Source organism: Festucalex cinctus, chromosome 4 (genome assembly GCF_051991245.1).
Source record: "Festucalex cinctus isolate MCC-2025b chromosome 4, RoL_Fcin_1.0, whole genome shotgun sequence".
In the NCBI taxonomy this organism is placed as follows: domain Eukaryota; kingdom Metazoa; phylum Chordata; class Actinopteri; order Syngnathiformes; family Syngnathidae; genus Festucalex; species Festucalex cinctus.
In genome coordinates, this window is record NC_135414.1 from 29,756,315 (window position 1) to 29,778,033 (window position 21,719).

Sequence of the window (21,719 nt, forward strand, 5' to 3'; positions counted from 1 at the left end):
CCACCATTTTATACCATCCCATACTTCCTGCCTCCCTAACTTCACGTTCAGGTTATTGTAGTTAACAAAAATTAACGAAATAACCAAAAGTAAAATTGAAACAAACAAAAAAGTAAACAAAATAAAACAAAACAAAAAAAACATTTGTAATTCACGGTGCATCGCTTGGTGGCAGTAGAGAGCCGTGTGGTTGTAAAGCGGTCGCCAAACAAAACCACGAAGAAGCCCGCTCGCCTTCTCCACGCTCTTCTTGCGGTTGAGTGTGGCGAGCTAGTCGAGCTTACATTGACTGCTAGCAAATTTAGTAGTTGTGGGCTCTTTTCTTACACGGAGAGAAGGCTATAATCTCACAGCATGGCGTTAAACCTGATCATCAACACTAGCAACCCGCCTTTAGGTGAGTGACAACTTCTGGCTGAGTTTTCTAAAAGCGTAATGGCCATGAGTGACAGCTGAGCTGGCTAGGCTGCTAAATAGCTTATCAGCACGGTTTACGTATCCACCACCGGCATAAAAACAATTAGGTCGATAAAGCATGGACAAAACCTGTAACACTTGTTGTGAATTTAAGTCACATATATATGCTTTAGCGTGCTTGAGTGGGGCGTGTATGAGTGAGTTACCAATTAGTGATCCTGTCGTCGTGGCACTCAAAACAAGCGACAGAACCGCCGAATAATTTCAGTTACTTTATGCCAAAAAGCTCAGTTGTTCTACTTTTATCACGGTTAAGTCTACGCGCGTTGTTTCCTCTTTTGAATTAAGAGATTGAACGTAAAATCAACTTGCAATTGGCGTGAAGGCTTACGGTGTGTTGCATCAGCACAGAAACTACACCGAATGAGCCCAAACGATTGATTTGATGGTTCTGTCGAAATCCCCACATGCATTTTTGTGAGTTGCACTAATATTTTAGTATAAAATGTATTTTTGGTCAGTGAAGAAGTGCTTTAATTAAGAATAAGAACCCTAAGTTTAATAGCGTCATCCCAGCTTTGGCAGTGCTGTCAAAGCGGCTCAACAGCGACACAGAGCTGAGTGGGTACTGCATGCTGATCAGCTGATGCAAGATTACAAACAGAGGTGGTGAAAACCAGGTCAAGAAAGTAAAAAAAAAAAACACTGCTAATTTGGCTTTAGCCACGGTTGTTTCTTGTAATGACATTGTTTACCTGTTGGTTGAGTACAAGCAGCTGAAGCTAAAGCCAAACTGGCATTTTTTTTTTTTTTTTACTTTCTGGACCTGGATTTCCCATCTCTGACTACAAAAGACATTTTAAAGTCTTCCTTAGCACCAAATCTCACGCTAACAAGAATGCCAAAGAAGAATCGGTTGTTTCACATTGAGATCATGCTTTCTCTTCAGGAGCCCTCCTGACCGCCGAACACGTGAAAGGAAGCGTGCAACTGTCAGTGGAGGAAGGCAAGGACACTCTCCTTCACGTCTCTGAGTAAGCAGGATAACCTCTGTCTGCAACCAGCTGCGCCCATGTTAGAGGTGAAAAAAAGCCTTTTGTTGTCGTCCCCCGCAGTGGCATCCAGTTCAATGACGCAAACTCCATCAGCCGATACTTGGCGCGAGTGGCGCCGGCTCTCGGCCTCTATGGATCCAACCTGATGGAGCAGACTGAGGTGTGCAATAAACTGTGAATTTTCAAAATTGAAAACTTTCCATGGGAATTAAGAGGAACAAAGCAGAAGTTTGAAATTGAAGGTTGTCTTTTGATTGGGGAATTTATAGTATAGTTGGATAAAATGTTTTACCACAATCTTGATTTAAACATCTTTGGCCTCATGAGAGTTTTTTTTTTTTTGTGTGTGTGTCTGCAGGTGGATCACTGGCTGGAATTCAGCGCTCGACGTCTTTGCGGTCAGCCCGATTTGAGCGCATCTCTGGCCGAGCTGGACAAGGCCCTCTCGCTGAGAACCTTCCTGGTGGGCCACGCGCTCACCCTGGCCGACATGTCCGTGTGGGCCGCCCTCAAAAGTGAGCGCCTTTGAAAAAGATGATCCTGATCAGTTTGTAGTTTTAAAACGTTATGTTAATTGTGGCGTTTGGCTTGTCAAGGTCACAGCGCCTGGCCCACCAAGGACAAGACTTTCAGCCATGTCAGTCGGTGGTTCTTCTTCCTGAGCTCTCAGGTTCCCTTCACTGCCTTGGACAACAAATACACCAGCAAAAAAGCTCCAACTAGGTCCAATGTAAGCCATGGGTTACCTATAGTTGTACTGATTTTGTGGTTGTGGGTGTGAGTGTAATCATTTTTTTGTGATGATTTTCTTATATGCTTGTCAGTCGGTGGTGAAGGAGAATAAGGCCGACCTCGGAAAGTTTGTGGACTTGCCCGGAGCCGAGATGGGCAAGGTGGTTGTTCGATTCCCACCTGAAGCCAGCGGGTGAGGCCCACTCAGGAAGCTAAAGACTAGATTTTGTCATTCATCTCATGTTTTGTCTTTGCCGTCAGGTATCTGCACATCGGCCATGCCAAGGCCGCTTTGCTCAACCAGCACTACCAGGTCACCTTTAAAGGTCAGCTCATCATGCGCTTTGACGACACCAACCCAGAGAAGGAGAAGGAGGACTTTGAAAAGGTGAGGAAAAAAATAAATAAATCCCATTTTAACAGCATGTCATAACACGCCTGTGCATCCTTTCAGGTGATCCTGGAGGATGTGGCTATGCTGCAGATCAAGCCGGACCAGTTGACCTACACCAGCGACCACTTTGGCGTCATCATGCAGCTGGCCGAGCAGCTGATGAGTGAGGGCAAGGCCTACATCGATGATACGCCCCCTGACGAAATGAAGCAGGAGCGGGAGCAGCGTACCGAGTCCAAGTGCAGGAATCACAGTACGTCTGGAAAACATACTGTACGTTCGTTTGAGTTGCCAACAATGAATTGTATACCTGTCAATATTGCCATTCGACCAGGTCATTTCAAGGCTAGTTAGTACGGCACATGCTCCAAGGCAAGCCAGGGGCTTATATATTTTTATTACTGAATTCTGGAAGATTGGAGTCAATTACACACTACTCTTATTTCTCTGTAAATGCCTTGTTTTGGGAAAAAAAATCCCACAAAGTCAGATTAAAATTATTACATTTAAAGTAATTAATTAAAAGTAGTAGATTACAAATAATTTTCAAATGTATGCTTTTTTTGTTTGTTTTTTTCCAAACTATTTTCGTAATCTCTTGCATGTTTATTTCCCCTACAATGATTGTTGTTATTCAGGAATAGGTTATGCTACATCGACTGTCTAGAAAAAGACACAATTTAAATTAAATATGTATTAATATATAATTAAATGCAGGTATATACTAATATATAACTAAAAATACATTTTAAAGTAAATTAAAACATCCATCCATCAATTTTTTTGACCACTTATTCATCACAAGGTTTGGGGGGTGCTGCTGGAACCTATCTCAGCTGGCTTTGGGCAGTAGGCGGGGTACACCCTGAACTGGTTGCCAGCCAATCGCAGGGCACACCGAGACCAATAATCATCCACACTAAATTAAAACATTAATTACACAATTGTATTTAAAACCCCCATTAATCTTAATTTTAAAAAAATAATATAATTTTTGTGTTTCTGATTGGGGGGGGGAAATATTACAAAGGAAAGAGCCACTATGATTACTACAATTTTTTTTTTTTCAGCTTTGGAGCAGAACATGAAGCTCTGGGCGGAGATGAAAGCCGGCACCGAGCGCGGTCAGATGTGCTGCATGAGGGCCAAGATCGACATGAACTCCAACAACGGCTGCATGCGGGACCCCACGTTGTACCGCTGCAAGACCACCCCCCACCCACGCACCAGAGACACATACAAGTACTCGAATTAATTGCACAAATTACCACAAGTGTGACCAACTGCCTCTGGCGGTCAGCAGGTATGAAATGGTACAGATTACCCTGTCTTCTTCTTCTTTCTCTTCCAGGGTCTACCCAACGTACGACTTCGCCTGCCCTATCGTGGACAGCAGAGAGAATGTGACGCACGCCCTGAGGACCACCGAATACCACGACCGTGACGAGCAGTACTATTGGTTCATCGACGCGCTGCGCCTCAGGAAGCCGTACATTTGGGAGTATTCCCGCCTCAACCTGAACAACACGGTGCTGTCCAAACGCAAGCTGACGTGGTTCGTGGATGAAGGCTACGTGGATGGATGGTGAGGTTTTGGGCTTGTGAACTTGCGCCGCTTTGTACACTGCTTGCAAGTTGATGGCACAAGGTGACACTTTTTTTTTTTCTCAGGGACGACCCTCGCTTCCCCACAGTCAGAGGGGTCCTGAGGAGAGGAATGACCGTGGAGGGCCTGAAACAGTTCATCGCGGCACAGGTACGTTCATCCTGTCGGTGCTATTGTCCTATTGCATTATTGGCCATAGTGACTATTAGGAGTTTAGGAACTAAGTCCTGACGCGTAATACAGTAAGTAATCGACACCCCTACTGAAAATAGTGATAATTGTCCATATTATAAGTAACACACACAATATAGATAATAGATGTCCACTCAAATGCCCGAGATTAATAAAAGATGTTTAAAGGGTGTAAGAAAAACATTTCCTTGTCATATTTCTAACTGTAGATGAAACATATTTCTTGACTTATAGGGTGGATCCAGATCAGTGGTGAACATGGAGTGGGACAAGATCTGGGCCTTCAATAAGAAGGTACGGCTTCCCGTCTTATCTTGCATCATTACACAAAGAATGAGAGAATACTGGAAATGATACACGGCGCTTTTCCTCGAGGTTGCTAAACCAGAGTAAATCGAGTATCGCGTTGCTTGGTGACTATTTCAGACAGACAGCTAGTATGGCTTCTTCATCCCTTCATTTCCTTTTCTCCCCCTTGACTCAATAATACGACAACCTTTTCGCCTACCATCCAATAAATCGTACCCTCTTGTGTCCCACATTTACGTTTTCTTTTTTTTCTCTTTTGTGCTACTTGTTGTTTTCTTGGCTGGCTGCTTCATACATAAATTACTAAAATAATAGTCTAATCTACACTTTGCTGTACATGTTTGTGTTTTCTCCAGCTGATGTCATGTTAAAACTGATGAGTAGCAGTTAAGCAAAAACAATTAGATATGGAAATAAAAAGTAACAAAAGCAGAAATGGTGAGACATGGATTTTTATATACATTGTCACAATAAACATGTGCCAAGTCCTGTATTATTTAGTGGATTTGTTATCTTAGGTTGACATGTTTTTAGGCCCTCTTATAATTAATTACGGGTTAGCAAAGTATGGCCTGGGTTCACAAATAGCCCACTGAACATTTACAATCTGCCATTTGTCATATAGAGTTACCATTTCTGTATAAATACTTAAATATTAAGCTAATTCTAGGTAATAACAATAGAGCACATTTTTTAAAAATGTACTATTTTAGCTATTTAGATGTGGAATTTAACTGAATCTATGAATGAGGTTTTTTTTTGTTTTTTTTTTAAATCAAATGTGGCCATTGAGCGCTATTGTTTTCCGCTGTTTTGGATGACAATGGTTGGAACTAAACAGTGAGATTGCAGTGCACTGCTCTTCGGAGGGTTCAACTTTGGAGCTTGCGTTACCTTTTGTCCAACTGTACTTGTGTGTGCATATGTGACGGCGTCTCCTCACTCTTGTGTGTTTCCAAGCTGCCTGTTAGCTGCGTGAAGGTACTCCTCTCTGCCACATCATCTCCATCCTCTTCAACACCCCCCTTCCGTCATTCTACTTTAGGCTTAGCTGCTGTTAACTCTGGGTGAGATGCAAGAAGGGGACTTCATGCTATTTAAAGAGCTTGGAAAGAATTAAGTTGCTGAAGTGGATTGTGGACTGAACAAGCAGCTATATATTTTTTTGTTGTTGTTGTTTTGTTACCTGCATGTAGCAATTATTCACTCATTAAGTCTGTTTCCCCCCTCTCATGTCTCTCCTGAAGGATATTTGATTTTTTTTTTAAATATTTATGCCATGTTTAATGCTTCTTTAATCATTGTGTGCACGTTTTAGGTGATTGACCCAGTAGCGCCCAGATACACGGCTCTATCCAGCTCATACGTGGTTCCCGTTTCTGTTCCGGAAGCTACGGAGGAGATGAAAGAGGTGGCCAAACATCCAAAGGTGTGCAGTTCTTCTTACATACACAAATATACACACACATGCAGTGGCTGAGAATCTCCCTTCCACGTAGCATGCCGAAGTGGGGATGAAGCAGGTGTGGTACGGACCCCGAGTGCTGGTGGAAGGAGCGGATGCAGAGACGTTCACGGAGGGTGAGGTGGTCACCTTCATTAACTGGGGCAACCTCATCATCACCAAGATCAACAAGTATGAACCTTAATTATTCATCTCATGCCGTATCGTATGCATAAACTAATACAGTACAGTGTTACCTTGACTAATAACTGAAATGTGCTCCTTTCTTTTCTTTTCTTTTTTTCGTAATCTCCCCAGCAAATGAAATTTTGGCTCAAAACATAAGGCAAATAAATCAATGTAGTACAGTTGTCGTTCATGTGATAAGAGCCGCCAAATGCATGAGGATGCTTCTATTTTTGGTGCATAGTTTATTTATTCAAGTACCTGGAAATTTGTTTCGAGTATACGAGTAATGGTTTAAGTGGCAAATATGCTCATGGCTTTTCTTTTCTCCTCTGCTCAGAGGGGCTGACGGTAAGATCGCGTCCATGGATGCCCGCCTGGACCTGGACAACAAGGACTACAAGAAGACTACCAAGATCACCTGGCTAACGGAGACCGCCGTCGCCCCCCTCGTGCCAACCATCTGCGTCAACTACCAGCCCCTCATCACCAAAGCGGTCGTCACCAAGGACGACAACTTCAAGGACTACATCAACAGAGACAGCAAGGTGTGCGCCGGTACGCGTCATCGTGAGTGGACGGTGACTTGTTGTTCACGTGACTGTGTGATGTTTCAGATGGAGGAGAAAATGCTGGGCGACCCCTGTCTGAAGACTTTAAAGAAAGGTGACATTATTCAGCTCCAGAGGCGGGGATTCTACATCTGTGACCAGCCCTATGAGCCAATCAGGTAAGGAGGAGGAGGCTGTTTTTTTTTTTTTTAAAGTGATACTTGCCAAATTATCATGCGTGACTGGATTGATCAAAGCTGAAAAATACACCTCTATATTAGTTTATTGCATTTTTCAGAAATTTCAGTTAAGCTGCGTGTGTCCATCATGGTCACGAATCACAGAAAGCTATTTGTTTGTTTTGCTGGCCCGCTAATCATTTTAAACACACATATTAGTACCGGCAACTTGTACCTGCCATTTGTGTATGATGGCGGATGCATCTTTTAAGAGGAGAGTCCACATTCACAATTAAACTACATACACCCTATTTATTTATTTATTTATTTATCTATTTATCAATTTATTTATTTATTTACGTAGAAGAGAAATTCCAATTGACAATATGAAATACAGACGTAGATGGCACTGTGCAGTAATTTTAAAAAATAGATTTTTAAACTTATAAAATCTGCATGAAAATTCTATATTTCAAACTTATTACAACAAAAATATGAACTTTTCACTGCTGTAAAGAAAAAAAAATCAACATGATAAAAATTACAGTAACCTTAAAGTTTTACAGAAAAATTCCAGAATATCTTCGGGTTTATTGTATTGCAATTTGCTGAAGATAATGACTTTGTTCTGCAGTCCTAACAGCTGCAGGGAGAGTCCATGTGTCCTCATCTACATTCCCGATGGTCATGTCAAGGAGATGCCCACTGCCGGCTCCAAAGACAAAGACAAGGACAAGGGCAAGAGCCAGGCATCCACCAACACGGTGAGTGTCCACTTTTGTTTTGTTGTTTCATTCATCTCTGGGTTGTTTTTAACTCATTCACTGCCATTGACGGGTAAAGACGTCAAAGTTAAATTTTTATTGGACTGGCAGTAAATTAGTTAAAGATTGCATCCCAGTTTAAAGCTGTACTCCGCCGTGCTTCTTGGCAGGCCCCAGCTGCTTCCAAAGTGCCCTTCGCCACTGCCAAAGCGCCCCCCGCCGCTGCACCTGCGGCCACTTCCTCCACCACAGTTTGTGAGCTTTTCTCGAGTATCGTCGCTCAGGGAGAAACTGTCCGCCAGCTGAAGATGGCCAAAGCACCCAAAGAGGAAGTGGACAAGGCAGTGAAGCAGCTTCTTACCCTCAAGGTAAAACTTTCATATGCAGTGATTGCGATGATCAATTAATTTATTCCATTTGTTTTTTCTAGGCTCAGTTTAAGGAACAGACTGGATTGGACTACAAGCCGGGTATGTCTCCCCCTGCCTCCGCCCCAGCTTCAGCTTTCCCATCAGGAGATTCTGCTCCCTGCCCATATACACGCGTCGCTCAGCAGGGCGAGCTTGTCAGGAAGCTGAAGTCAGAGCAGGCGCCAAAGGTAACTGGCCACACGTTTTTAAAGTGGAACCTCCAACAAAAACCAACCTGTTACAACTGGTTGAATTTTGAAGTTGTTCTCATTTCAAAAACATTAGAAAGAAAATAAAGTTATAAAAGTTAACTTCTTCATCATGAAATCTTTATTAACTGTGCAAGCAATGGATCACGATTTCTTTAGATGAGAGCTTGGCAAAGTATGGCTCAAGCTCACCTCCAATGTATTTAGATATTTGGCGTGACGGATGATGAAAAGAGTTGTTAAACTACACACATTTGTAGCACTTTTGTCCTGGTCGACTTGGGAGGTTCTACTGTTTATGCGATATGTCCACATTGCATGCATCAAACAATTCTCCCCTTCAGTTGGTGCTCGTCAGTACTATAGTTGTTTGTCTTGTTCCTCATCTGTCCGTCAAGTTCGTCCTCACACTGTCACGTGTCATCTTTGACCACTAATATGTCATGCGGTCCCGCTAATCGTCGTCTCCCCCACCCCGCGTCATCACGCGCATGGTTTTCACATTCATTTGTCCCGCTGCTACACGCTAATGTGTTGATGGTACCAGGACCAAATCGACGCGGCGGTCAAGCATCTCCTGGCACTCAAGGCCGAGTTTAAAAAGTTGACGGGTCAGGATTACAAACCCGGGATGGCGCCGGCTACGGCTTCCACTGCTCCTTCGTCTGCCGTGACCTCTTCTTCTTCCTCCTCCCGCTCCTCCTCCTCCTCCTCCTCTTCTACCGCTTCATCCGGCTTGTACGAGCGTGTCGCGCAGCAGGGAGAGCTTGTGCGGAAACTCAAGTTGCAAAAAGCACCCAAGGTATGCACATGATTGTCGAAATGAGAGTTTAAAATTGATTTGAATCCACATCAACTTGCACTGAGTTTTAGGCCAAGTTTATCATTTCAAATAAAACTTGTAAAAACAAAATCAGGGTTTCAAATTAGAGATTCAAGTATGAGTTAGGGTTAAATGCTAAGGTTACGGTTACAAGCATGGACTAGGGTTTCAAACAAATATGTTTTCAAATTCAAATGTCAATTTTTTGTTTCAAGAAAAGGTCATTGTTTAAAAAAAAAAAATGTTCATTCTCAGTTAGGGTTTTAAGTGTTTTAAATTTGTGTCCTTTTTTTTTTTTTTTTTTTTTTTATAAAAAAAAGACTGGGTTACACTTTCAAACAAGGTTGAGGGTTTCAAACTTAAAGCCAGGCTTTAGCTTTCAAAAACCAAAGTTAGGCTTTAAAATTTTCAAGCAAGGCTTGTTCGCCGTAATGACTCCAATGCCACGGTTAGGATTTCAAGGGAGGGGTTTAATCCACCTCCGACTCAACAATCACTTGTTTAGCTATATATATATATATATATATATATATATATATATATTTTTTTTTTTTTTTTTTTGTTCTCTATTAGGACCAAGTGGACGCAGCAGTCAAGCAGCTGCTCGCCCTGAAGGCCGAGTACAAGCAGGCCACCGGCGAGGAGTACAAACCCGTGGCGGCTGCGGCCCAGAAAGCACCAGCTCCAGTTCAGAATGATGCTGCCTCTGCCACTGGCCTCTTTGAGAAGGTGGCTGAGCAGGGAGAGTTGGTCAGGAAGCTGAAGTCTGAAAAAGCCCCCAAGGTGAGACCCCTCAATTTAAGCATGAGTGGTGGTTATGGATGCAGTAATCCCTCACATATTCACTTTACTCATTTTGCTGTTTTTTTTTTTTTCTGTTTTTGTCTCTTATTCCCTGAAAACTGACTTGCATATGTTTTTCTGCATAATTTGTACTTACCCTAAAATGCCAAAGATGGCGCTAAAGCCCCACCGGTAGAAAATTAGTAACATAAACCAAACATGCACATTTTTTAAATGTGGTAGAAGCCAGAGTAACCGGAGAAAACATACTCCACACAGCAGTTTGTGTGCACACTAACCACTCGTTCACCTTGCCATCAATTAGTAGAGGCAATTAGAAATATTTTCAGTTGGGACATACAATTATTGCTGTTTTTTTCCTATTCGCAATCACCATCCTGTTAAATGGGAACCATTTTGTGAAGGAGGCCACACATCACAGAAGCTGTCTGTTTCAGGATCAGGTGGACGAAGCCGTGAAGACTTTGCTGGAGCTGAAGAACAAATACAAGACACTCACTGGGCAGGAGTACAAACCGGTGGCGGCAGCTGGTGGCGAGGACAAGAACCGCAAGGAGAGAGAGAACAAGTCTGAGAAGCAGGGAGGAGGAGGTGCAGCAGGAGGAGCTGCCGGAGGAGCCAAGAAGGGGAAAGGAGACAAGGCAAGTCAGGGCAAGGATCCTGCCGGAGGAGCTGGTGGCGCAGGAGATGGTTCAGGACCCAAGAAACAAACTCGGTAAGAGCAGGACAGAGGTGGCCAAAGTATCTAAGAACATGAGGATCTAGCAATAAATCATAATTAGTATTTCTTGGGATATTGCATTCGTCCATCTTGAGTAGGTGATTGACAGCTGTTATTGTTTTGTAATATCTCTTCTGATTTAAATCTGCCTTCATTCTTTCCAGCTTGGGCTTAGAAGCTAAGAAGGAGGAGAACCTGGCAGACTGGTACTCTCAGGTACATTCAAATACACTCGCTGACCACAACATTATTTAGCCACACATTTTCTTGTGGTATATAATAGCCCGTGCGTCGTGTACTGTAGTTGTATTCACTGACCATTTGTCCCATGCAGGTGATCACCAAGGCGGAGATGATCGAGTACTACGACGTGAGCGGCTGCTACGTGCTGCGCCCGTGGTCCTTCGCCATCTGGGAGGCCATCAAGGACTTCTTTGACCGCGAGATCAAGAAGCTGGGCGTGGAGAACTGTTACTTCCCCATGTTCGTGTCACAGGCCGCCCTGGAGAAGGAAAAGACGCACATTGCAGACTTTGCTCCAGAGGTCAGCTAGCACAAAAAAAAGAATCATAAGATTATATAAATCGATGAAAAACATTTTTATAAGTTCGTTGCCTTGTTTTCCAGGTTGCCTGGGTAACACGTTCAGGGAAGACAGAGTTGGCAGAGCCCATTGCTGTCAGACCCACCAGCGAGACTGGTCAGACATCATTTTAATAATGCAGATTTTTCTGTGTCCTTGAATGCATGCAAAGTGGACTTGTTTTAGTTTTGCTTTGCGGTCATGCATCAATAAGTAGTGATAGACATCTTTACCACAACACACTGCCTAGAGAATTGATGAATGGAAAGCAGACTGAAAAAGAATGGAACAAACGATTATTTGAAAGTTGAGTCAAAAATAATGTGTGATTGAGGGGTCGGACAATAGCTTAAATGGCCATTTTTATTGTGCTTTTCCCCCAATCAATGACTTTTGTAGATGTCTGGTTGGCTTAAATGGCCGCATCTTTTTTTTTTTTTAAACAATGTTCAAGATGTACATATTTTTCAAAGTAATACTTGGAAAATAACTAAGAACTATATCATTTTGTGTTTCAGTGATGTATCCAGCCTATGCCAAATGGGTTCAGTCCCATAGAGATCTGCCAATCAAGCTCAACCAGTGGTGTAATGTTGTGGTGAGCCAATTTCCGTTCAGTACTTTCGGTCTTTTGAAGTTTGGACAGTGTGAGATCTTACATCTTTGGCCCGCTTTCGTCTTGCAGAGATGGGAGTTCAAACACCCTCAGCCCTTCCTGAGGACTCGTGAGTTCTTGTGGCAGGAGGGACACACAGCCTTTGCGACCAAAGAGGAGGCTGCTAAGGAGGTAAGCATGACGGATTTAGTGTTTATAATGACACTTTCTCACAAAATTGAGTTTTCCACTTTGCTTTGTAGGTGCTTCAGATCCTGGACCTGTACGCCAGAGTGTATGAGGAGCTGATGGCCATCCCAGTGGTGAAAGGCAGGAAGACTGAGAAGGAGAAGTTTGCAGGAGGCGATTACACCACCACCGTCGAGGCCTTCATCTCCGCCAGCGGTCGAGCCATCCAAGTACATGCGCCAACATCGGAGCTTGCTTGAGGAGCGGTCTGAACTGGCTTGCTAACTTTGTGTTTTCTGGGCTGCTGCTGCAGGGCGCCACGTCCCACCATCTCGGTCAGAACTTCTCCAGGATGTTCGAGATCACGTTCGAAGACCCCAAGAAGCCTGGCGAGAAGCAGCTGGCCTTCCAAAACTCTTGGGGTCTTACCACCAGGACCATTGGCGTCCTCACCATGGTGCACGGAGACAACATGGGGCTGGTGCTGCCTCCCAGAGTGGCCTGTCTTCAGGTACTTGATCTTCAACTGAAGTTAATTGCATGTAAAGCCGGGCAATTAATGAGTTTTAATCCACAGTGGAAACACATGCGCTATATAACAGTATTTAATTTGAAGGCCTCCTTACATTGTCGTTCCTCAGGTTGTCATCATTCCATGCGGAATCACAGCATCGATGCCAGAGCAGGAGAAGGAAGCGCTGATGAACCAGTGCGCCAAGTACGTCAACAGGCTGCAAGCCGCCGACATCAGAGTCAAGTGCGACGTCCGCGACAACTACTCACCGGGATGGAAGTTCAACCATTGGGAGCTCAAGGTCGAAAAGTCACCACCTTAACAGAAAACATTTCATTTCAAACTGGTACGAGTGAATGTCTTTCCCCTCGCCCCCACCACCAGGGAGTTCCCATCCGTATGGAGGTGGGCCCGAAGGACATGCAGCTGCGGCAGTGCGTCGCCGTGAGGAGAGACACCGGCGAGAAGTTGACCATCCCCGACGCCGAGGTGGAGAAGAAACTGGCTGCCGTGCTGGAGGACATTCAGACCTGCTTGTTCAATAAGTGAGACTCACTCGGATATTGTTGGAACATTGACATTTGCTTGCTTCTACTCCTACCATGTGATTTTTACTGGTATTTATTGGCAATGTTAGGTCATCATTAACATTTGTTGGAGCAATACGGCTCATAAATAAAATCTTCAATTTCTGTTTTGAAAAACAATGTTTCTAAAGGACTTGAAAAGTCAGTGATTAAAAATAAGTAAGTATAGTGTGACTTAGTAGCAGTGACATCATACCATCAGTCAATCAAGACATACTTCTCAGGAGTGGATGTGGCATCTGTAAAGCTGACGTTAATGTGGAAAGGAAGAAATGCAATTCAAATGACTGAGCAGGAAATTTTAACATTACTCTGACACACGTTCATCAATTACAAATGAATAGACTCAAAGATACGTTGTTTATTATTTTTATTTCTAAACAGAGCATCACATGACCTGAAGACTCACATGGTGGCTGCAGACACGATGGAACAATTCCAGAAGGAACTCGACTCTGGCAAGGTGAGGAGAGCAAGCAAAAAAGCCACCCAGAGGACGCCCTCTCCTCAGTCAGTCACACTGCGCTAATCGAAGCGTACACACATTCCGATATTGTAATATGTGTGTACGGTGTACTCGATATGAGCAACACAAGACTAATAGAAAACCACTTGAATGACAAACCACACCACAGGATAAAGGATCATCTTCAAGAGATAGCCAGGGAAATGCTCAAAAAGCAGCCCGATTGCCTCTTTAAAACACATTTTGTTCCGTTTGGCAGATTGTCCAGATTCCGTTCTGTGGTGGCATGGAGTGCGAGGACTGGATCAAGAAAACCACTGCCAAGTATGTAAATGTACTCTTTCTCCTTCTTTTGCCTTTTTTAGCATGCTAATAGTTGTGGTTGGTGTCATCAGGGATCAAGACCTGGAGCCAGGAGCGCCATCCATGGGCGCAAAGAGTCTGTGCATCCCTTTCTCGCCACTCAAGACGCTGCAGCCCGGCCAGTTGTGTGTCTGCGGCAAGGTGCCGGCTCAGTACTACACCATGTTTGGACGAAGCTACTGAGAATGTCGTTGTGTAGCAGTAAAGGGCTTTTTATGACCTTCCTTTCATTTATTTACTCCTTTTTGTATTGTATCTCCCATGGGTAGGTTTTCAATGGCACTTGTATTCTTTTGTCATTTAGTTGTTTTTCAAAAACATGTTATCATTGGACGAGAGGGTGAGAGAACTCATGTGAGAGAAACAAAACATTTACTTCCAAAACCAGTGGAAAATAATGAATAAATACTACCGTATTCATCATGGGGAACCAAACAGTCATGTCATAAACTCCCTCGGAATTAATGGCAGCCTCTCTCAGGTAACTCTCAACTTGTGTTTTGAATCTTTTTTTTTTTTTTTTTTCCCCCCCCATCTTCCATCACCCTTTCTGCATTGGCTTGCAGATAGAAAAAACAAAACATCTTGTCAATCTGCAGCAGTCCAAGCATGATGTACATCTGGTTGTGTGAGCCAGCTATGTATCCTCTAGCGTAAAAATTTAAACAACTTGAGATAATAAACTTATTTCAGTGGAAATTTTTTTGCTTGTATGTACCAAATTGTACGTTTACCATAACATTTAACACAAATATGTCCTTTGAAAGTTGGGTGCCACATGGCTGATTTTTGCACACAAAAAACGTGAGCTTGTCAAACTTGTGGCGACCCCGCCCATCATGAAAACGTCACAAGTCACGTCCTGCTTTTATTTTCAAAGTAAGAATAATAACGCTAATTTTAATGCGTAATGTTTTTATTTTTGGTGTGGGACAAGTCTGAACATATTTAAATCTTTATTGTAACTATTACGTTACAAGATATGTAAATATTTAAATTAAAATGCATTTCACGAAACTCGTAAGCTTTTATTTCAGCGGGTGTGTGTAGGGGAGGGACTAGGGAGACTTGACAAGGAAACAAGACAATCAGAAGAGTCGAGCTGCTGCCTACTTCACCTAGACGCCTCCGCCCCGCAGGTTACCGAGTTCGAGCCGAGCGTCGACGATCACCGCCGAACTCTTCATAACATGTCACCCAGGTACTAATCGAAATTCCCCGAGACAAAATGAGCGACAAAGGTTTATCCGACGAGCTGGCTGCGGCGGCGTGCAAAGATGGAGACCCCATTACCAAGGTAGGCTCGCTTGTTGTCACCGTTTTGACACGGGAGTGAAGTTTTTTTGGCCTGTCAAAACCTCGGTTCAGGCCAGCCTTGTAGACAACCATTTCCCCGTGTCATGGGTTGTGTCCATTATCGGACTTGGTCAAGTTTCTCGCGTCGTGCCTCGGTATCTATTTAAAATGGTTTATTTATTTATTTTTTTAAATAAAAGTGTTAGTGTTGTGACTATAGTGTGTATCTTAAGTTCAATAAGTGGGAACGATCAACATTTTGGCGGAAGGCAGGCAAGTGGGAGTTAGCAATACGAAGCTAACTTGAGTGACAGATATCCAAGCCCGAAGAAGAGAATTCAACAAATTCCTCGTTTTCCCGTCCAATTCAAACCATTACAACTTCAAAATTATTCACAAAAACTCTGAACATCCGTGGTACCAGTTTTTCTACAGTCACCAAATTCCCCAAAATTCCACAGTTTGCGTGAAAGTAATTCCTGTTTAAATGAATGGAGGCAGCCTTCATTATGTAACTCACCCTTCCATTTTCCACGACAAATTTTTTTTCCAATTTAAAGCAGATCCACACTTTAGGTACCATAGTGGTTCCCAATATGTCATGAATCAGATTTTATGGTGGCAAGTTTGGGATTAACAGTTCTAATTGTCCATAATTGGCAAAGTTTGAATCTGTTAACGTTTGTTTTTAAACTCCGTTTTTCCTATTGACATCTTTCCACATTTCTCATCCAGTTAAAACCATTCTAAATTTAATATGTTTATGTTACCATTCAGGAATAGGCTCATGCTGACATAAACTGTATTTTTAAAACGTGTTGTTTATGGTATTTAAACCTGCATTTTCATGCCTTCTACTTGTGACGTTTAATGACAAGTTTGAATCGAATCTTGACTCATTTGTCACATTCCCCACATTTGTTTTAGTGTTGAACCTTTTCCAAGAATAAGTTTCCTCAATAATGAGACATTTCTACAGAAATTGCACTTTCAAAGTTTCCTTATACTACACACAAACGAAACCACTAATACTTGTCTTGTTGAAATACACTTTCATGGAATTTGTTGAGATTCTTTTGGCTTTTTCTTTTTTTCCCCCCGCCCCTCTCGCACATAAGTGAAAATGGCTCTGTGAATGTTTGTCCTGTCTGCTGCCATTCATTCAAACTGACAGGAAAGTGTTCAGCATTCTAGTTTGAGCTCGGGATGCTTCAACTTTTAGCCTACACGCTCTAAGAAAGAAATAAAACATTACATTTTATGTCAATTTTTGAGAAAATGCACATGCTGTGTCATACAGCATTTTTTTTTCATAAGCACTTCTGACCTAACCTTCTTTTCTCAGTGTGAAGTCTTTCCAAAGGTTTTTAGTGTCATCGATATGAAAGAGCCTTACCCAATTTTAAGGCTGCTTACCAGTTCCATGTGCACGCTCACACAGAGATGCCATTTGGCTGCTTGACATTTTTGACAGGCTGGTGTCAGAATGTGATATTTCGTTAAACCTCCAGTTTTGTACTCCTCCTTTCAAAAGATTCAATTGCCTCTCTCGTGACTGTATGCATGCAAGAAAAAAGAGGCACTTCATGTATGTTGTGCAGGATTTCATGATGCAGCAAACGATGCTGCGAGTGAAGGATCCGGTTAAATCCTTGGATTTCTACACCAGGATCCTTGGCATGACGTGAGTATTAAGTTCACGCGCTCATTCGCTCTGCGTGTGTTGCATCGTGCGTGAGGTTGTCCTTTATCGTCTACATAAACAAGCCTGCTGCAGAGGTTCGACTTCCCCTCCATGCGCTTCTCCCTCTTCTTCCTGGGCTACGAAGACAAGAACGAGATCCCTGCCGACGTGAAGGAGAGGACGTCCTGGACTTTCTCCCGCAGGGCCACCATCGAGTTGACGCAGTAAGGGGCCTCGCCGGCTCCCTAAAATGGTCGCCGAGAGCAGCATGTTTTGCTTTGCGACGCTGTCAGTTGAACACTCCTTGTGGTTTAAAACAGGCTCAGCAGAGTTCTGGCAGCTCTGGTGAGGTAGCTTAGGTTTCCCCACGTCTTGATTTCATGTTTCGCCTTCTCTTCTTCTCAAGTAACTGGGGCTCGGAGTCCGACGAAAGCCAGTCATACCACAACGGAAACTCGGATCCACGTGGCTTTGGTAAGCTTGGAAATAGTTAACACTTTTTATAACCAAACTGATTTGCGTTCACGGTACTCTTGACAGGCCACATCGGCATCGCGGTGCCGGATGTCAACAAGGCCTGCAAGCTGTTCGAAGAGCAAGGCGTCACCTTCGTCAAGAAACCCGACGACGGTGAGATGTTTGACATTTGACTTTAAAATTGTGTTTCCCAATCTTTATTGTGGCTGTATGTATTTTGCATTTGAAAAATATTAGGGTAAACCAACATAAAATGAAATGATTTATTTATTTTTTAATTTCCCAGGTAAAATGAAAGGACTGGCCTTCATCCAGGACCCCGATGGCTACTGGATCGAGATCCTGAGTCCCAACAATATGATTTCCATCACCTCCTAAAAACGGGATGAGAGCAGAGCATGGCGCTTTTTTTTTTTTTTTTTTTTTTTTTAGGGAAGATCTTTGTTGTCGAGCACAGTGTGGGAAAATAATTGAAACGCCAAGTTGGAGACATGCAAGCTCCTCCATAATGGGACATTTAGATTTAATACATTAGCATTTGTTTTGTTCCGAAATGACTTTAATTTGTGTGAAAGTGTGATACGCTGCTGTTGGTAATAAATGTGCGAGCTGGCGTTCAAATGCAAGTGAGAACATTTTTCCTATGGTGCTTTTCAAAATAAAGTGACAAACCGCACTGCTTTTGTTTTGAATTCGAATGAACGGAAGTCTTATTTTGAAAATCGGTGGGCGGATCGAGTGCTTTCCTTTTCTGTAGGTCGGGTCTTAAGGTCATTGCTGGCTCGCGAGTCGCGGCCGAAGTAAAGGGAAAGAAAAAAAAAAAAGAGATGTCTGACGTTAAGTGCGACGCCACCGCGCGTGTCGTCAAGGCTTGGGTCGCCCTCAGAAGACTCGACAAAAACGGTTTGTTGGTTTGTCTTCAGGTGTCATGACACATTTAGTGTGCGTGGTCGTCGTCATGGCAACCGTCTGGCCGTCTCCGTGGCTCGGTAGTTTGGTTTAGTTTCCATAAATAGTACATAATGGACGGCAATTGAATGCATTTTTTGTTGTTGTTCTCAAGTAAAAGGTTAACGAATGAATTCGTTTCTCCATGTTAAAAGTCAACAGCTGCATTTGACCGTCAAGTGTTCGTATCGAACCGGAAGAGAGCCACAGGTGCATTACAGGGGCCCTCGTTTACGATCGGATTTGTTCAAGACTCTTGCAATCATACACAAAACAGTAAAACATTCTTTCAAGCAAGCTTACGGCTCGAATGGAAGTGAAAATGACATTTACATCAACTTGGCCTTAGGAAAACAAACTTTTTCCGAAACATTTATACATGTATTGCAAATATAATATTGAATACGTTACCCTGTGAGTTTTACTCACCTTAGAGTAAATTACTTGTTTTGAGGGGGGGGGGGGGGGGGGGGCAGTGTAAGGCAGGTTTGCTCAACATTTTACAGACAGTGTCTTCTCTGCTGCATGCAACGACGACAGCAGCCTGGGAAAACAGGTGATTAGCAGCATGGGGGAGACATTTGGAGAAAGAGTGAGAAAAGTATGTTTTTACTGCCATTGCTATAATTTTAAGCCTTAAAATGCGTCGCCTTTTTCCTTGGAACTTTTCTATTTGGCACACATGTCCATGTTGTACTTGTTACATTTGAAAGCAATTATGGGTAACGGATGATGTATGTTACAAATGACAGATGACAGAGTTGTGGCACTCCGCGAGGTGTCAATTCCTCAGGCGGCCGACATGTCCTCCATCGTTCAGGTGCTCCCTGTTGGCTATTATGCTCCCGTCACGGTAACACACACACACTAGTCAGTCAATATGACTAGTAAATATGTTCTCATCCTTTTCAGATCATCGCCACCTCCTTTAACCTGAACTCTTCAGATGTTGTATTCAAGGCAAGCGTCACGCTGACAATTAATATCATGCTTGATTATGACTAAATGAATGACGTGCGTGCATATTCAGATAAGAAACCAGCGTGGATGTCTGATCCCTCTAACCGGCTCCATCCCAGAAAACAGCAAGCACATGTACGTATTTGTTTCATATTGACGTGCTCAGGATTCACAGATGAAGGGGAGCATTTAATAACCTAGTTTGCATCATTTTTAAACGCCATCATCTTTATTTTGTTACAGTATCGTAAATGGGTTTTGTAATAACTGCATGTCATGCTTAATAGTACAGTACATTGAATCATGAATATATGTACTTTTCGTTTTTTTGGTTTGTTTTTATAGAACCACCGCCTCCCCTATTCCTTTTAACAATAAATGAAATTGCATTATCAACACGGATGTTGTTTCTCTTCACAGGCCTTACTTGCTCGAGGTGGCCAAGATCTTTCAACATGGTACTGTCACAAAATACTAGAGTTGTCAAACGATTACATTTTTTTAATCAGATTAATCAGATCTTAGAATTTTGATTCATCACAATTAATCCAAAAGCTTTTTTGAGCAACTTTTTTTTTGCGTGCCAAATTGAACTCATTCCAACCCAAAAACATGTAAATATGTTTTTTTTTTTATACTTGGTCCTTCACTTCCCAAAACATATTTACATGCTTTTGGGTTTGATTGAGTTAAAGAGCGCCTGTTCTGTGTTAATTCTTTCGACCTTTAATGTTATGAGGACATCTTCAAAAATTTTTTGATCCACTGCACACGATCATCCCCCTCTTTTACTAATCAGTTAATTACTTGCATAATTTAAAATGGGAAATCAATGACCTCGATAGTTTGTCATGAACAAATATTCTGGATGTCATGCAAACATTTATTAAACGATTTACTTAAATGCATGTAATGTTTATTGCTCAAACACAATCTGTGCTACCTTTAACGTAACCGTCCACTGTCATGTAAAGGATCATCTGTGTGATTAATCTGCGTTAATACATGATTAATGCGATGACTTTTTATTTTTTTATTAATTAGATTTTTTTTTTTTCTAGTGTATTGTAGTTAGCAGAGCAGTGTCTGGGACGTACCAAAATCTGCTACATCCAATGGGAAAAAAAAGACCAGTTTCATTATTTTTGCTACATCTGAGAACTAATAACACACACACCCACACACACACACACAATATTAATGTATTATTTTTTTCCTAGTACGTCCCAATCCCAAAAGTATCCCCATGACTGTGATCAACAAGTGCATGAAGACCCGACTGCACTCTGTCGACAAGAGGGTACGTGACGACTAAAAATAGATTCAATCACAAATGTATGTTTTTATTGATATATTCAGCAATTCACGTCACTCAAGTAAATATGTTTCGTATCCAAACTGTACATTTAGTGTTTCAGATGTGAATGAACAAAAAAATAAAAAAAACATGTTTAATGCAGATTCAGAGACTTGAGGAGCTTCTTCCTCAAATAAAACTGAGACGCGATGAAAAACTGAGCCAGGTAAATAAATGACATCTTTTGTGTAGGCGATTGTCTTCTTGAATCACGTTTGTATTTTCCTATATATTACTGTACGCTCAGGAGATTGAAAGTCTGAACCAGAAGTTGATGTTTCTCCACAAGAGAATGCAGGTGAGTCGATTGTTTTTTTTCACGTGAGGTGCTGAATTGAGTTAGATCGCGAAATAGGTTAGCCTGCTCTGTTTGCAGGTGGCCGACTCGCTGACGTGGAAGGGAACGCTAACCCGACCGCCTCTGTGGTGAACCGTCAGCCGACACCTGTCAATCAAGTCATCGTGTCTGACGTCAAAGATGGATCAGCACCGCCCAGTTAAGGCCTTTGGACTGGGAAACATTGTGAGCCAGAATTGACCTTGTTAGACTCTTAACTGTATATTTTCTTTTAAATAGTTAAATAGTTTCTAGTTTGTTTGAGTCGTGATTGTTTCAAGTAATAAATAAATATCCGGTAAATTAAATAAATAATTAGAACGTAAAACAAATGTCAGTGTCAAATTTATTTTATTCATAATGTTATTTTAAACTATATTATAATGAAATACAGTATAACTGGAAATAATTGCATGCAAAATGTAATTAACTTCATCACTAATAAATATAACAAAATTAATCAATTCCAAAGTTACAGTATTATGTTTCATTTTATGTATGTCTGTCCTAATTATATTGGAACATGTATTATGGGTGTGCATAAAAGATAATTTGATACGAGTCTTG

At 42.2% G+C, this 21,719-nt stretch overlaps 3 protein-coding genes across 6 annotated transcripts; all 3 read left to right on the forward strand.

Annotated features, from left to right (window-relative positions):
- The first annotated feature begins 206 nt into the window (after positions 1–206).
- On the forward strand, positions 207–14,792 carry eprs1 (glutamyl-prolyl-tRNA synthetase 1). 3 transcript variants are annotated; one of them, XM_077520180.1, is made up of 35 exons: positions 207–397; positions 1,367–1,451; positions 1,533–1,632; positions 1,831–1,987; positions 2,069–2,202; positions 2,297–2,397; positions 2,466–2,592; positions 2,659–2,851; positions 3,669–3,840; positions 3,950–4,183; positions 4,270–4,354; positions 4,631–4,690; positions 5,666–5,686; positions 6,024–6,134; positions 6,205–6,341; positions 6,676–6,883; positions 6,953–7,065; positions 7,700–7,829; positions 8,000–8,197; positions 8,260–8,427; positions 8,996–9,250; positions 9,845–10,054; positions 10,513–10,790; positions 10,961–11,012; positions 11,131–11,340; positions 11,424–11,496; positions 11,898–11,977; positions 12,065–12,166; positions 12,238–12,393; positions 12,477–12,674; positions 12,805–12,978; positions 13,062–13,222; positions 13,649–13,727; positions 13,990–14,054; positions 14,126–14,792. In XM_077520180.1, the coding sequence occupies exons 1-35, from the start codon at positions 355–357 to the stop codon at positions 14,274–14,276; spliced, it is 4,821 nt and encodes a 1,606-aa protein (XP_077376306.1). In that variant the 5' UTR covers positions 207–354; the 3' UTR covers positions 14,277–14,792. The 3 variants fall into 3 exon arrangements, with proteins under 3 accessions (XP_077376306.1, XP_077376307.1, XP_077376308.1); XM_077520181.1 differs by lacking the exon at positions 5,666–5,686; XM_077520182.1 differs by lacking the exon at positions 8,996–9,250 and having other exon boundaries at positions 208–397.
- Positions 14,793–15,158: 366 nt separating this feature from the next.
- glo1 (glyoxalase 1) lies at positions 15,159–18,226 on the forward strand. The gene is made up of 6 exons (XM_077520185.1): positions 15,159–15,390; positions 16,991–17,073; positions 17,157–17,297; positions 17,480–17,547; positions 17,614–17,703; positions 17,837–18,226. Exons 1-6 carry the CDS (start codon positions 15,322–15,324, stop codon positions 17,926–17,928), a joined length of 543 nt encoding a protein of 180 aa, XP_077376311.1. The 5' UTR covers positions 15,159–15,321; the 3' UTR covers positions 17,929–18,226.
- Positions 18,227–18,294: 68 nt separating this feature from the next.
- LOC144018065 (uncharacterized) lies at positions 18,295–21,484 on the forward strand. Of its 2 annotated transcripts, none has more exons than XM_077520186.1 (9): positions 18,295–18,453; positions 19,251–19,318; positions 19,411–19,458; positions 19,529–19,593; positions 19,879–19,916; positions 20,679–20,758; positions 20,919–20,981; positions 21,063–21,113; positions 21,192–21,484. In XM_077520186.1, the coding sequence occupies exons 1-9, from the start codon at positions 18,378–18,380 to the stop codon at positions 21,243–21,245; spliced, it is 543 nt and encodes a 180-aa protein (XP_077376312.1). In that variant the 5' UTR covers positions 18,295–18,377; the 3' UTR covers positions 21,246–21,484. The 2 variants fall into 2 exon arrangements, with proteins under 2 accessions (XP_077376312.1, XP_077376313.1); XM_077520187.1 differs by lacking the exon at positions 18,295–18,453 and adding an exon at positions 18,966–19,054.
- The last annotated feature ends 235 nt before the right edge of the window (positions 21,485–21,719 follow it).

Coding starts and splice junctions, on each gene's coding strand:
- LOC144018065 (XM_077520186.1), top strand. CDS start 18,378: ATGTCTGACGTTAAGTGCGACGCCACCGCGCGTGTCGTCAAGGCTTGG. Junction 19,459..19,528: donor CTTCAGATGTTGTATTCAAG/GCAAGCGTCACG, acceptor GTGCATATTCAG/ATAAGAAACCAGCGTGGATG. Junction 19,917..20,678: donor GGCCAAGATCTTTCAACATG/GTACTGTCACAA, acceptor TTTTTTTCCTAG/TACGTCCCAATCCCAAAAGT.
- glo1 (XM_077520185.1), top strand. CDS start 15,322: ATGAGCGACAAAGGTTTATCCGACGAGCTGGCTGCGGCGGCGTGCAAA. Junction 17,548..17,613: donor CTCGGATCCACGTGGCTTTG/GTAAGCTTGGAA, acceptor TACTCTTGACAG/GCCACATCGGCATCGCGGTG. Junction 17,704..17,836: donor CGTCAAGAAACCCGACGACG/GTGAGATGTTTG, acceptor TTAATTTCCCAG/GTAAAATGAAAGGACTGGCC.
- eprs1 (XM_077520180.1), top strand. CDS start 355: ATGGCGTTAAACCTGATCATCAACACTAGCAACCCGCCTTTAG. Junction 398..1,366: donor CACTAGCAACCCGCCTTTAG/GTGAGTGACAAC, acceptor CTTTCTCTTCAG/GAGCCCTCCTGACCGCCGAA. Junction 12,394..12,476: donor CCAGCGGTCGAGCCATCCAA/GTACATGCGCCA, acceptor CTGCTGCTGCAG/GGCGCCACGTCCCACCATCT.